General features: G+C 36.9%; 1 protein-coding gene across 1 annotated transcript in view; it reads right to left on the reverse strand.

Annotated features, from left to right (window-relative positions):
• Nucleotides 1–13023, reverse strand: part of Cenpf (centromere protein F) — a 48948-nt gene that overhangs the window by 18625 nt on the left and 17300 nt on the right. Inside the window, exons 7-10 of the mRNA XM_076831750.1 lie at nt 12170–12295; nt 10920–11048; nt 6959–7081; nt 1447–1582 (exon numbers count right to left, since the gene is read on the reverse strand). Of these exons, the coding sequence (XP_076687865.1) occupies nt 1447–1582; nt 6959–7081; nt 10920–11048; nt 12170–12295 (514 nt within the window). The remainder of the gene's footprint in view (nt 1–1446; nt 1583–6958; nt 7082–10919; nt 11049–12169; nt 12296–13023) is intronic.

The raw sequence follows: 13023 nt of genomic DNA on the forward strand, positions 1-13023 counted from the left end.
GCGGCCTGGGTTTGATCCTCAGCACCACATACAAACAAAGATGTTGTGTCTGCCGATAACTAAAAAATAAATATTAAAAAATTCTCTCTCTCTCTCTCTCTAAAAAAAAAAAAAAAATACCAAGGGAATATTTCCTTGAGCACTTCTTTACTTCTTTTTCTTTGTGTATATCTAAATTTTCCCCATATTTTGATTATTTATTCCAAGAAAACTAGGAGAAGAGAACTAAAATTGAAATATCCTAATTCACGCTATGGTAATTCTGATGTCTCAAAAAAAAAAAAAAAAAACTACTCACAACACCATTTTAGCTACAAGTTCATGATGCTACATATCAGTTAACTCTCAAGGCCTATATGTGAGTAATCTTGGAGAACAATCCACAGTTTAGCTTCTCACAGTAAGGATGACAAGAGGATATGAGAATCATCTGGAAGCTTTCATGACCTTGATTTCTGCCCAATGCCTCACCTCTACCCATAGCCACTCGTAGTTGGGGATGAATATAATGTGTTCATAGAATAGTGATGAGAAGGCTTCATATTCCTCAAGTATGTTAGGGGAGGAAAAAAGTTGAGACCAGCCGGGGCAACACAGAAAGACTCAATTGCATAAACAAACAAACAAACAAATAGAATAGTCATAGGGACATTGACACATATTCATGGGTCATATTTCTTTGAAAAGAAATTCCAGACATGCAGACACCCCAGAGAAGAAAATATATATATAATTTAAAAACATAGCACAGACAAAAATGAAACAATTGATGGGTTCATCTGCTGTAAATAGATAATTCCTTGACTTTAAAGTCAGGAAATAAAATCATTCAGTCAAAATTTTAAAAAAGACATCATTCGGTCAACTAGGTTATTCAAATTGCAATGGTCAGGGCTGAGGTTGTAGCTCAGTGGTACAGCACGTGCCTAGCATGTGCAAGGCACTGGGTTCCATCCTCAGCACCGTGTATAAATAAATAAATAAAAGGTCCATTGACATCTAAAAAAAGTAAATATTAAAAAAAATTTTTTTAATTAAAAAAATGCAAATATTTATTACAGGGTTTGGAAAACATACACTAAACATAGGAGTTTTTTCATTCTAAGGGAAATGGAGGTAATGGGCAAACACACTTTGGACAAAAAGAACAACACTGGGACGAGAGATGGCACTGATAACTGAGCTTCTTGTGAAAAATATTTACCCTCTGATTTCAAAGTGGTAAAAACCTTGCATTCAAGGACTCAATACATTCATTTTTAAAAATACAACTATTTCTCTGGAAAATTAAAAAGTGGAAGAGAGAATACTTTTTCCACATCAACTACAGGATCTTTTGGGGTGAATATATGGTAAAATTCAGTTTCTCTAATATGTTAAAGTCATCCATCCTCCTTCACTGGGGTAATAACTTAGAGAACTAACTAAAACACTAAGTTTACTCACCTCTCATTTCTTCTGCAAAATTCTGGCTCTGATTTAAACTCTCTTTGACTTTCCTGAGTTCTTCCTCCAGGTGGCAGACTTCTCTGGCCCTTTGCTCAGACTGGCTCTTAAGGAGACCATTTTCCTTTTTCATTTCCTAAAATACACATTAAGTTGATTACAATCAAAACAAATGCTCAAACAACTCATGACTTCTGCCTTCATAAGGGTCCTTAGCAGAACTGTCTGTATATCTCTCCCTTCAAGTACCTCATGAAGATAGACATTTTTCCTTGAATCAAATAATGTCATGAATTGAAATCAAAGCCAAAGCAGATGATAATCTTTTTCCTTCAAAAAAAATGTATCTCTTTGCAATTTCTTATTGTGCTTATGCCTGCTAAAGGTTAGCTTACATGGAAAAATCTATTTACAAGATCCTCAAGGACAAAGGTTCCAAGTTCTTATCAAATATATCTTTGCAAAGAGTTGATGCATTTCTAAAACAAATTATTCACATGATAAATTTTTACTTCTCATTATAATATCATCTAAAGGTTCATTGTTGGGGAATGTCTTTAGAGTAAAATTACCTTCAAGAAACATTTTCATCAAGAAAATGTACAATGTTCAAGATGCTAGGATATAATTATGAGAAGAACAAATATAAATAATAATAATAATCACTGAATACCCACCAGAACGTGCCAAATACCAAAGAGACATTGAGTGTGGGTGAAAAACAAAGGTTGGGGAGTAGACGAATAATTAATTCCATATAGGAGAATTTGAGCTCTCACAATGAAACAGATTCATTGGGTGTTTGAGTAAATAAGTACCCATGCATCTGTGTGCAATAAGGTAGCAGAGATGCATACATATACAGTTCCAACCCATTATCTCAGAAGACCTCTGATCTTAAAAACTAAGCAATATTTACATGCCAAATGAAAGCATGATTACTCCTTAACCACATAGGACTCATATAATAAACATTATGAATACTCTATATCTACTTGAAACTTATCATAGTTTTTTTATGCTCATAAGTATCTCAACCTATATTATGTACCACACTCTGGACCACATAAAATTAGCAGATATCATTATAAACTGACAGAACCAAGTGCCTCGCATCTTTTGAGTGAGGAAAAAGGCTAATGCTTTAAAACATTGTCTTTCAAAAATACCTTTCTGAGAAGCAGGGGGAAATTTCTGAATCTTAAAGAAACAATTAAGACCCATCCTCCAAAATCCTACAGCACCGTTTGAAAACAGATGGCCCTGGCAAAGCTGTGTTGGAAGACTGCCTTCAATTATCAGTCTGGTTACTACCAGCAGATGGGTACTGATGCAGCAAAGCCAAATTCAAGAAGAGGGAGAATCTGGCTAGTAGAAAGTACTTGAAAACTTGCTGGCAGCTGCTCTGTTCATGTATATACATTCATTTCATCATTAAAATGAGACAGAACCTGTTGTCGATATTATACTCCTGTCTCCCACATCCTTATCCTGCCTTTCTTCCATGGCAAAACTGACACTGTCAAATTAAGATATCAATCAGAACTAAAGGGCTGATTGTCCAGTGAACTCTAGACAGAGGCTAACTCATACCAGTCAGTGTTAAATTTTGCAAAGAAAGATCATGAAGGTGAAACAATGTTATTGATTTAAGTTAGCATCATTAAACCACAGAAAATGTAATCCCTTGTTTGTTTTTCAGGCTCAGTAAAATCTCCCAGTGAATGAGATCACAGATGGAAGAGCTCTGACAAGTGTAATGGAGTGTTATTATTATTTTTTTCTTTCCAAAGTTTAATTTGCAAGATCATGATCAATGGCAAATAAGGTCAACATTAAGACTAACTAGAACATAACTACCTGGGTTAACTTACCACTTTTATTTTACAGCCTAGAAAATATTCTTACCCTAAAAAATTGATCAAATCAAATCACATCTAATCTTTGGGAGACTGACAAAGCTGAAAAGACATCCCAACAGGAAGGAAGGTAAGAAAAAGGAGAAAAGGGAGGGAAGGGACCAGCAAGGCAGGGGGTAATTTATAGTATGTGTCTGTTGATCTCCATTCTTCTCTGTCCATAACTGGAGACATTTAAGTGAATAGTAAGCTCAATGGAAAGATTTAGAGTGTCTTTCTCTATTCTGGCACTAGCTTCGTAAATATTTGTTTCTAATGAAAAAATGTTCAGCCAACCCTGGGACCCAGCAGGCTTATAATGCCACAGCTATGACCAACCCAAGAATTTTAAAAGGCCAGAATTTAGAAAACGAACATCTGAAAATGGATGTGCAGGCTGCCATCCATCAGCAATTAGTTTTCTGCGAGGCTACAGCCACTTAAGACTTGATTGGGTAGCTCATTACCAACAATGAGCTAAGCATACAAGGATATATTCTCCTAGGCACCTTGTGCATCCTCACATGATTTGCAAAATTGGGCACTGCTCAGGAAAAACATGACAAAAATCCCTATAAGCAGGAGCCAGCATTAGAGCTTAGCAAGCAATTCCACCCAGATCAACTTTGGTTTAGGAGCAGCAAGGGAAGCATCACTTCCTAGGGCCAGACAAAATAAATTTCAGCTAGTGTGCGGTGTTTCATGATCCCATCCCTGAATATAGCTTAATATGTCCCCTGCCAGGGTGAAGTCTCTATGTAACTATGAGATGAAAGCAGAAGATGCGCTTTTCCCCTTCCACCTCATCATTCTTGCCTGCCAGACTGAGCTCCTTAGAGTATCTAGTATAATACAGATCCCTATGTTTGGAAAGGTCCCCAAGCAAGTGTTCCCTCATCTTGCCTGTCAAATGATGGGATTTTATTGCCAAACCCCAATGCAATGGGGGCTGGCACTGGATTCCAGATAAGCAGCCCATCTAAACCCTCCACTCACTTTGATACTAAATGTTAACTTTACCCTTGGTTGGGCCATTAAATCACGTTTCCAGCACTGATAATTTCTCATTGTGAGCAGCATATTAGTTTACTAAATACGAACAAGGAAAATTTCAGTACAACTGTCACATTGTTTCAGCATCCAAAACCTATAAGCATGCTAAACTTGTTTGTACTTACTTATAATTAGATATGGAAAGACACCCAGAGTGGTAGTATAATAGAACAGGCAAATTTTTAAATATGAAAAATCTCAAATGCACTGTCCCCTGGTCATGACCTTCTGTGCCTATAGGTGACAGCAAACAATGTTAACATCAAAATGGTCCTAATAGATGTGAAGACCAAAGCAATGAGCAGGTGGGTTACAATAATTTACTGAGCATTTTCGTGCTGGGCATGGAGCCAAGGATTTTATGTACAATATTTAATTTAATCATGAATATAGCCTTGAAAAGGGAAAGGTATTATTTGTCCCTCAGAAAGGCTAAGTCATCAACTCAATGTTACAGAGAAGGTAAGTGGCAGAAAAGCAATGCAAATTCAGATCTCGCTCCGTCCAAAGACACCACCATTTATACCCCGAGTCCTACCACCACTTCTTTTTTTTCTTTCATTGCAGTACCAAGGATTAAGCCCATGGATGCTCTACAACTGAACTATATCCCCAGTCTTTTTTATTTGAGACAGGGGCTCCTTAAATTGCCCAGACTGGCCTCCAACATACAATCCTCCTGCATCAGTCTTGGACTACAGGTGTGCACTACTGCAACCAGCATCATACCATCAATCTTACTGATAAGTCATTTATCTGATCCCATTCCCAATTCAAAGGACAAGTGCCAGCTGACCCCTGTCAATTCATGATGTTATTTTTGAAAGACACATGTGATCATATACATTAATTAAGAAGAACACTAAATTCATTCCCAGGCCCTGTGCTAGGTACTTTCCACACATGACTGACTACCCTTATGTGACAGAAATCAGTGAAACATAAGTGAAACACGATATGCATGTAACTGAGGATAGGTGGAGTTCATTGGAGATAGCTCTACAAATGACAGCCAGACCCTGCAAAGATGCACAAGTCTTCAGAAACACCTGCGTGATGACATCCAGCCCAGTACTATGACTCAGCCTAGCATGCCACTTGAAAAGTGTTTGGACTCTCTTGACCAGATGATTGCTTTTACAAAATGTTTCCTCCAGGAAGCCAGGGGAGTCGCAGAAGAGTTTCTGGCTGAAAGAGAAGCTCACAGAGGGAAGAGTGATGCCAGTCTGCCTGTGGAAATGTTAGCAGAAGCATCTGTTGGTTGCTCCCCACTGGCCAAAAGGCAAACATTTGTTTTGTTGCAACAAACACTTCCATTTGAAAAACTATCACTGGATGTGAAGTTCCTTCTACTTGGGTTGCAGGAGGGAGGCCCACCTTTCCAGCAGTGCTCCCCCTTCATAGCTACCTGCTGAAACAACCACTTCTTCATCATGACAGATGTTCTGATTTCACAACTGTGACACACTCTGCAAAGCCCTGGAGGAAAGTACACTTCGATTTTCATCACCTGTATAAGGAACTATGCTTTATAGAGAATTTTTTTCTTTAAAACTGATCACAGAACATTTAAATAAGCAGGAAAATATTCTTTCCTATTATGTCTCAGGGGAAAGAAACCTCCACTGAACTTTTGCTGCTCCTCCTTCTGAAGTTACAATACTGATTCTGAAGTTACAATACTGATTCTATTCAAATTGTTTCAGTCTATTGCCTGTTCCTAAATGGTTCTTAATTAAGCCCTTTAAATAAAGTCTAGGACACTAAATAAATTCAGAAAGAAACCATGTATGCATGAACAAAATCTTATCAGCAGAAACACTGGGGTACTCCTGGCATCCACACCACCACCTAGAGACCCTTATCCACCATTCTGTAGGATAAACAGGAATCTCCAAAAACAATGTTTACCAGTGTTTGCACATGCTGAACACCAAGATTGGTGTTTAGTTTTGAAGATAGAGTAATAAAATACAATTGTTAATGATTTTTTTTTTTTTTTTTTGATGGTACTGTGTATCAAACCCAAGACCTCACATATTTTAGGCAAGGGCTCGGCCACTGCACTACACCTCAGCTTCTCGATTTTTTATAAGAATTTTAAATCTATACACTGTCTGTCATTACTTTTCTTCTTTATTTAAATATATGACTTTCTACAGGTTTTTAATATTACCTAACTCAAAAGCCAACCCTTAGTAAAGGGATTTAATCAATAGCTTACGTCAACAGTTCTGTTTCTTTCCATTCAGAAAATCCACTCCTTTCTTTTCTTTCTTCTACCTCCCAGGTGGAATGATTCTAAAAAACAACTGAGTCTATGTTCTCAATACAAATCATATTTTCTTATAAATGCTAGATGCATGCAAGTAATGCAAAGTAAAAAACACATATTCTATGTCATAGTTATATAACAGAACAGTTGTAATATTTACTTCTGGCAAATAAGGAAGAATATATACACTTGTGATAAACTACTGACAAATGAACAGAAATTCTTCTAATCCTCGTACCTCATCCTGCACAGCAGTTGAGAAATACTCAGCTCTGCCCCTACTTACCTCGCTGCTTCTCCTCAGTTCATCCTCCTTGATCTGACTCGCCTGGATAGCCTGATCCATTTTGCTGACCCTCTGCTTAAACTCTTCCAAATTCTTTTCTAATTGTTGCTTTACAGATGTGACCTACAATGGGGAGGAAAAAGAAAAAGCATTATTTTTATGTTTTTTATTTGTAAATAATCATTCATTCTTTTTTTTTATTTCTTACATACATGACAATAGTGGAGTGCATTACATTCATAATTATCCATTCACAGCACAATTTTTCGTAACTCTGTATATAAAATATGTTCATGCCAAATTATGCATGAGTTCTTTTTTTTTACATACAATTCTTAATACACCTTTATACCACCATTTATCATATCTCTGTTTGTATATAAGGTATGTTGACACCAAATTCACATGTATTTTATTTAATGATGACCGTCTCCTTACACCATCCTAGCTATTCCCCTTCTCCCTCCCTTTCCCTCTCACCCCTATTCCCTATCTAGAGGTAATTTTCCTCCCTAGCTCTTTTTTTTTACATGAGCTCTATTATTATTATTATTATTGTTATTATTATTATTATTATTTGCATTACAATTCTTAATACACCTTTATACCACAATTTCATTCTTAAATTAAAAAAATTTCAAGCCAGGCGCAGTGGCTCACACCTGTTATTCCCGCAGCCCTGGAAGTGGAGGCAGGAGAATGGTGAGTTCAAAGCCAGCCTCAGCAAAAGCAAGTCACTAAACAACTCAGTAAGACCCTGTCTCTAAATAAAATACAAAATAGGGATGGGGATGTGGTTCAGTGATAGAGTAACCCTGAGTTCAATCCCAAATACCCCCACAATAAATAAAATAAGTTCAAGGTACTTTGCATTAGGCAGAAGGGAGTACATATGATTACACTGCCAGTGTGATTTCTACATCATGTAAAACCAGAAAAATGTATGATGCATCAAAATGCATTCTACTGTCATGTACAACTAATTAGAATAAAGTTAAAAAAAAAATCAATTGGCAAAGTAAGTAATGATACAGCTATTTGCTCAAGTTCCATATAACTAATGTTACAATTCAGATAGATCCACAAGTCCTGATATGAAATATGACCAAGACATATTAATTGAAAAAATAAGATGGAGCACAAATCATGCCCTATGCCTTTATTTGTATTTTCAAGAAGTAGAATTGGAGGCTAGGATTGTGGCAGAGGGAGAGTGCTCACCTCGCATACGTGAGACACTGAGTTCAATCTAGCCCCAAATAAAAATAAAGATATTGTGTCTACCTATAACTAAAAAAAAAAAAAAAAAAAAGCAGAATATACATAGAAAAATTCTGGAAGAATACTATTTGTCTACTTTACCATTATAATCATTATAATATGTAATTTTTATAATTAAAAAATATCCATTATTCTCATTAAAAAAAAAACTTCAAGGATTGTAAGAATTGATGCTAACTATTCTGGTGGAAACCAAATATATGTCACAACTAAATGCTAAATTAAAACACCATATGAGAGCCTCTGACATCATTTGGTGAGCAATATATAGAAAAAAGAGGTAAAGTTTGGAGAACTCAGAGAAAACAGGAAAAAAGTAAAGATAAGAAAAGGACTGGAATACCATACTCATTGTCCTTTGGTGTTTAGCAAGGGTACCAAAATCTCAGAAGCAGTAGGTCCCTCACATAGAATATGGTAGTATTTGCCTATGCACATACTCCCATACACTTTAAATCATCTTTCAATTGCTTATAGTGCCTAATACAAACTAAATGGTACGTAAATAGGTGTTAAACTATATTATTCAAGGAATAACAAGGATAAAAGTATGTATGGTTCAGTACATCACAGGATTAACTACACAGTATATGAAACATATGCAAGGCAAGCAACCCTCAAATAATGAGTGCTGCAGAAACAGGACTTGTGATGTGGTAGAGACTACAGCAGGACATATCTACACACCACCTCATTTGTGTGGATTCAGGATAGCACTTGATGCACAGCAAATTCATGTTTTGCTGTTTGAAGTGTTCTGGAATTTTGTTTTCTAAGAATATTTTTGAGCCGGGTATGGTGACACATCTATAATCTCAGCTACTTGGGCAGCTTGAAGAAGAAGGATCACAAGTTCAAGGCCAATCTCAACAACTTAGGGAGCACCTGTTTCCAAATTTTTTTGAAATTAAAAGTAAAAAGGATTGGGGATATAATTCAGTGGTAAAGTGTACTGGGTTCAAACACCAGTGCCACCAAAAAAAATATTTTATATTTTTGATATTTAAGTCCACAGATATGGAATCTGCAGAGATGGATGATGACCTAGGCCAGGCTACAGCACCAGATGGAACAGAAAGCAGTCATATTCAAGATACAGTATAAAGATAGGCATAAAAAGTCAGATTTATGCTTAAAAGGGAGATAGAGACACATGTAAGTTTTGTAGGGTGGCTGATAAGACTAGCTTCTGACATAGGTAACCTTTATAAGAGATCATTTCATATAATAATTTATTGAGTTTCACACTCATTCTAGGCAGCTTTTGTATCTTTTACACCAAAAGTTTAAATACACTATTATATCATTCACGTACAAATATATACATAAATCCACATACACAGATATGCACACAAGTGTGTGTGTGTGTGTGTGTGTGTGTGTGTGTGAGAGAGAGAGAGAGAGAGAGAGAGAGAGAGAGCGCACAAATAAGAATCAAGTCAGCAGTTTTAACAGAAATGGTTCAGGTGTGAAAGAAAAAGAATTGAAGATGACATGGATTTCAATTTCTAATATGCCTGAGCAATGTGGAGAAAGGAATGGCTCTTTATTAGGATGGGGAAGACTAAGGAAGAAACAGGTTTAAAAAAAAAAAAAAACTAGCTGAGTTCTGTTATGAACACATTAAGCACGAGATGCCTATCAACTGCCAGGTGGAACATCAAGCACATACTACAAATCTAAAGTTCAGAGGAGACCTCCAAACCAGGGACACAAAGTTATAAACCTAGGTGAGATCACATTTGGAGTGAGTTTCAAATAAGACAATTGATTTTACTCTCCAGTACATTAACTATCAGAGAGCATAAATTACTTGGGACAGTTCCCATCTGTTCACATGATCCAGAACAAGCAGAATCTCAGAAACCTCTACTGACCTTCAGATCTGAAATCCTAACTCTACATCCTGCTTTCTCTGGATGAGAAAATGGACATCAGAAAGGATCTGTTCACTCTCCACTTTGATGAGTAAAGAAAGTGAAGATACAACATTTTTGCTTTAAAAGAATCTTCACTCACACATGGAATATGACACAGTTGTTCTCACAAATTGAGAGTAAAGCTGTGGTTACCAGAGGCTGGGAAGAGCAGAGGAAGGGAAAGGAGAACGGGGAGAAGTTGATCAGTGCGTGCTAAGTGACAGAAGATCAAAGAAGTACTGATGCGCTATTGCACAGTAGGGTAACTATGATGACAATAATGCACTATACATTTCAAAAAATTAAAAGGATTTTGCAAGTTTTCATCATATAGAAATGATAAATGAGATAAGGATGTCTACTTTGATTTAAACAATATGCAATGTACACATGTATCAAACATGCATAGTACCCCATTAATATGTACAACTTTTATGTTTTCAGATACTGGTTTTAAAAATATTTTATGTTGCCAGACGCAATGGTGCACACCTGTAATCCCAGTGGCTCAGGAGGCTGAGGCAGGAGGATCACAAGTTCAAAGCCAGCCTCAGCAAAAGCAAGGTGCTAAGCAACTCAGTGAGACTCTGTCTCTAAATAAAATACAAAATAGGGATGGGGAAATGGCTCAGTTGTTGAGTTCCCTGGGTTCAATCCCCAGTTACCCCTTCTCCCCAAAATAAAAACATCTTATGTCAACTGTGGCAAAGAAGTAAAATGCATAAGGAAAAGAGGGAGAGAGAAATAAGTCCGTGTCCTACTTTATCCAGTTCAGCCTGTAGGATATTGAGAGTATTCTTGGCTTGCTGTAACTCTTGGGTAAGCCTGGCTTTCATCTGAGTGCACTCTTGGTCCAGGGTTTGGAAAGAACGATGCTGACGGGAAAGTTCCTGAAAAGCAAAGGATACATGCATCAAACTGACAATGATTGACAAGAGAGATTCCAAGATGAGGCACAAACATCCCGTCAGTTAATGCTACATGGAAAGAGCACAAGACAACAGGGAGCCAAACCAACCATCCACTGACTGACAAGTTCAATCAGCCTAAGCAGTGGACCCCACAATCAAATCCAGGTCTCTGAAAGGAAGGCAAAGGAGTCTAAAAGTTGACCATGTGGTAACCAGCCCAGCAGACTCCCACCTCATCCCTCATTTTAAATTAACCATCTCTATTTGGGTGAATCAGGCAGGTGAGAAGAGCTGAACTGCAAAGATCACAACTCAGCCAAGCAATCAAACACTCCAGACGGGTTAAATAATCAAAAACCAAAGTCATCAGGCTGGGGATGTGGCTGAAGTGGTAGCGCGCTCGCCTGGCATGCATGCGGCCCGGGTTCAATCCCCAGCACCACATACAAACAAAGATGTTGTGTCCGCTGATAACTAAAAAATAAATATTAAAAAATTCTCTAAAAAAAAACAAAACAAAAAAAAAAAAAAAAAACCAAAGTTATACAACTTATAATGTTCTTAAATTTTAACAGATAGAAAATAAAGGACATAATTAACTCTGATAACCATAGGATACCAGCTAACATTCCCAGTCACTCTTACTAAAAGACTAGATTCTCAAGCTAAATCACCTGAAAAGACCAAACTGGCAGCAGCCCACCTTCTGCCCTAACTCTTCCGACTTCTCTCCCCGTAAATTAACTACCTTCCTAGTTCATTTGCCATCCCACAGGCTTAACAGACTGGAGAACCTTATGTAATCCCCTTCACTGCAAATAAAGTGTTTGAAAGAAGCAACAGAACTTGTTCCTAGTCAGTATCGCAAGCACCTCGGAAAACATGAATAAAAAAGAAAACTCTGGACTACTAATCCTCTCTCTCCAATCAAAACCAGAAACATGAGAGAAATAGGTGACCTGTTGTCCACAAAGCATTTCCCTCTAATGATTTCCCAAATTATGACTAACTGCTTCTCTTTCCAAGTAATCAAACTTCTCAAGAACACAGACTCCACAAGAGCCTTTCAGACACACTCTTCGTGAACCCATTTGCCTTACCTCTTGAAGCTCCTTTTCTTTCTCCTTGATTTTCTGTTCCAGAGAACACCTGGCACTTTCTGCATTTTGTCGCTGACAACTCAAATCCTCAGTCAATTTTTTCAACTTTTGTTCCAATGCAGTACACTAACAGATAAAAATGTTTGACACCAAAGAAAAGTTATTCAAGGAAAGAAGCAAATATTTTGTTTTTTAGAAAAAAATCTTAGCCCAAAAATCTGTTTTAAGTTTACCATTGTTTTGATCTTTTTAGTTCATAAAAAGTTGGGTTTGAACCTATCAGCCAAATACAAAAACCACTTTATCTCAGCACATATAAAATCTACATTTGGGAAATATTAGTAAGTGTGTAAGAATTAACCCATTTAAATAAATAACTTCATAGTCCATGCTATGAAAACTGAGACAGGATGTCTAATGATTCATCTAACATACTGCTGCTGGGAAGGAGAGGTTAAAAGGTAGTGGTGTTGACCCAGTAATTAGAGGGTGCCCATTACCTTTCTCTGATAGTCTCTTTCAAGCATAATGGATCTTGCAGGAAATTTTAAATATTAAAATCCTTCTTTCCACAATGTGGCTCCCACTATGCCACTTTACATTTCTGAGGGTTCATGGGGCTCAAGAATATCACAACTAGGTTTTTTGTTTGTTTATTTTTTTTTTTTTTTTTTTTTTTTTTTTTTTTTTTTTTAGTTATAGGTGGACACAATGTCTTTATTTTACTTTATGTGGTGATGAGAGTCAAAACTAGTGCCTCATACATGCTAGGTAAGCACTCTACCTCTGAGCCATAACCCCAGCCCCACAACTTGTTTTTAATCAAGCTGCTATAAGCAACACAAAGAACATTC

Source organism: Callospermophilus lateralis, chromosome 13, assembly GCF_048772815.1.
Source record: "Callospermophilus lateralis isolate mCalLat2 chromosome 13, mCalLat2.hap1, whole genome shotgun sequence".
Lineage (NCBI taxonomy): Eukaryota > Metazoa > Chordata > Mammalia > Rodentia > Sciuridae > Callospermophilus > Callospermophilus lateralis.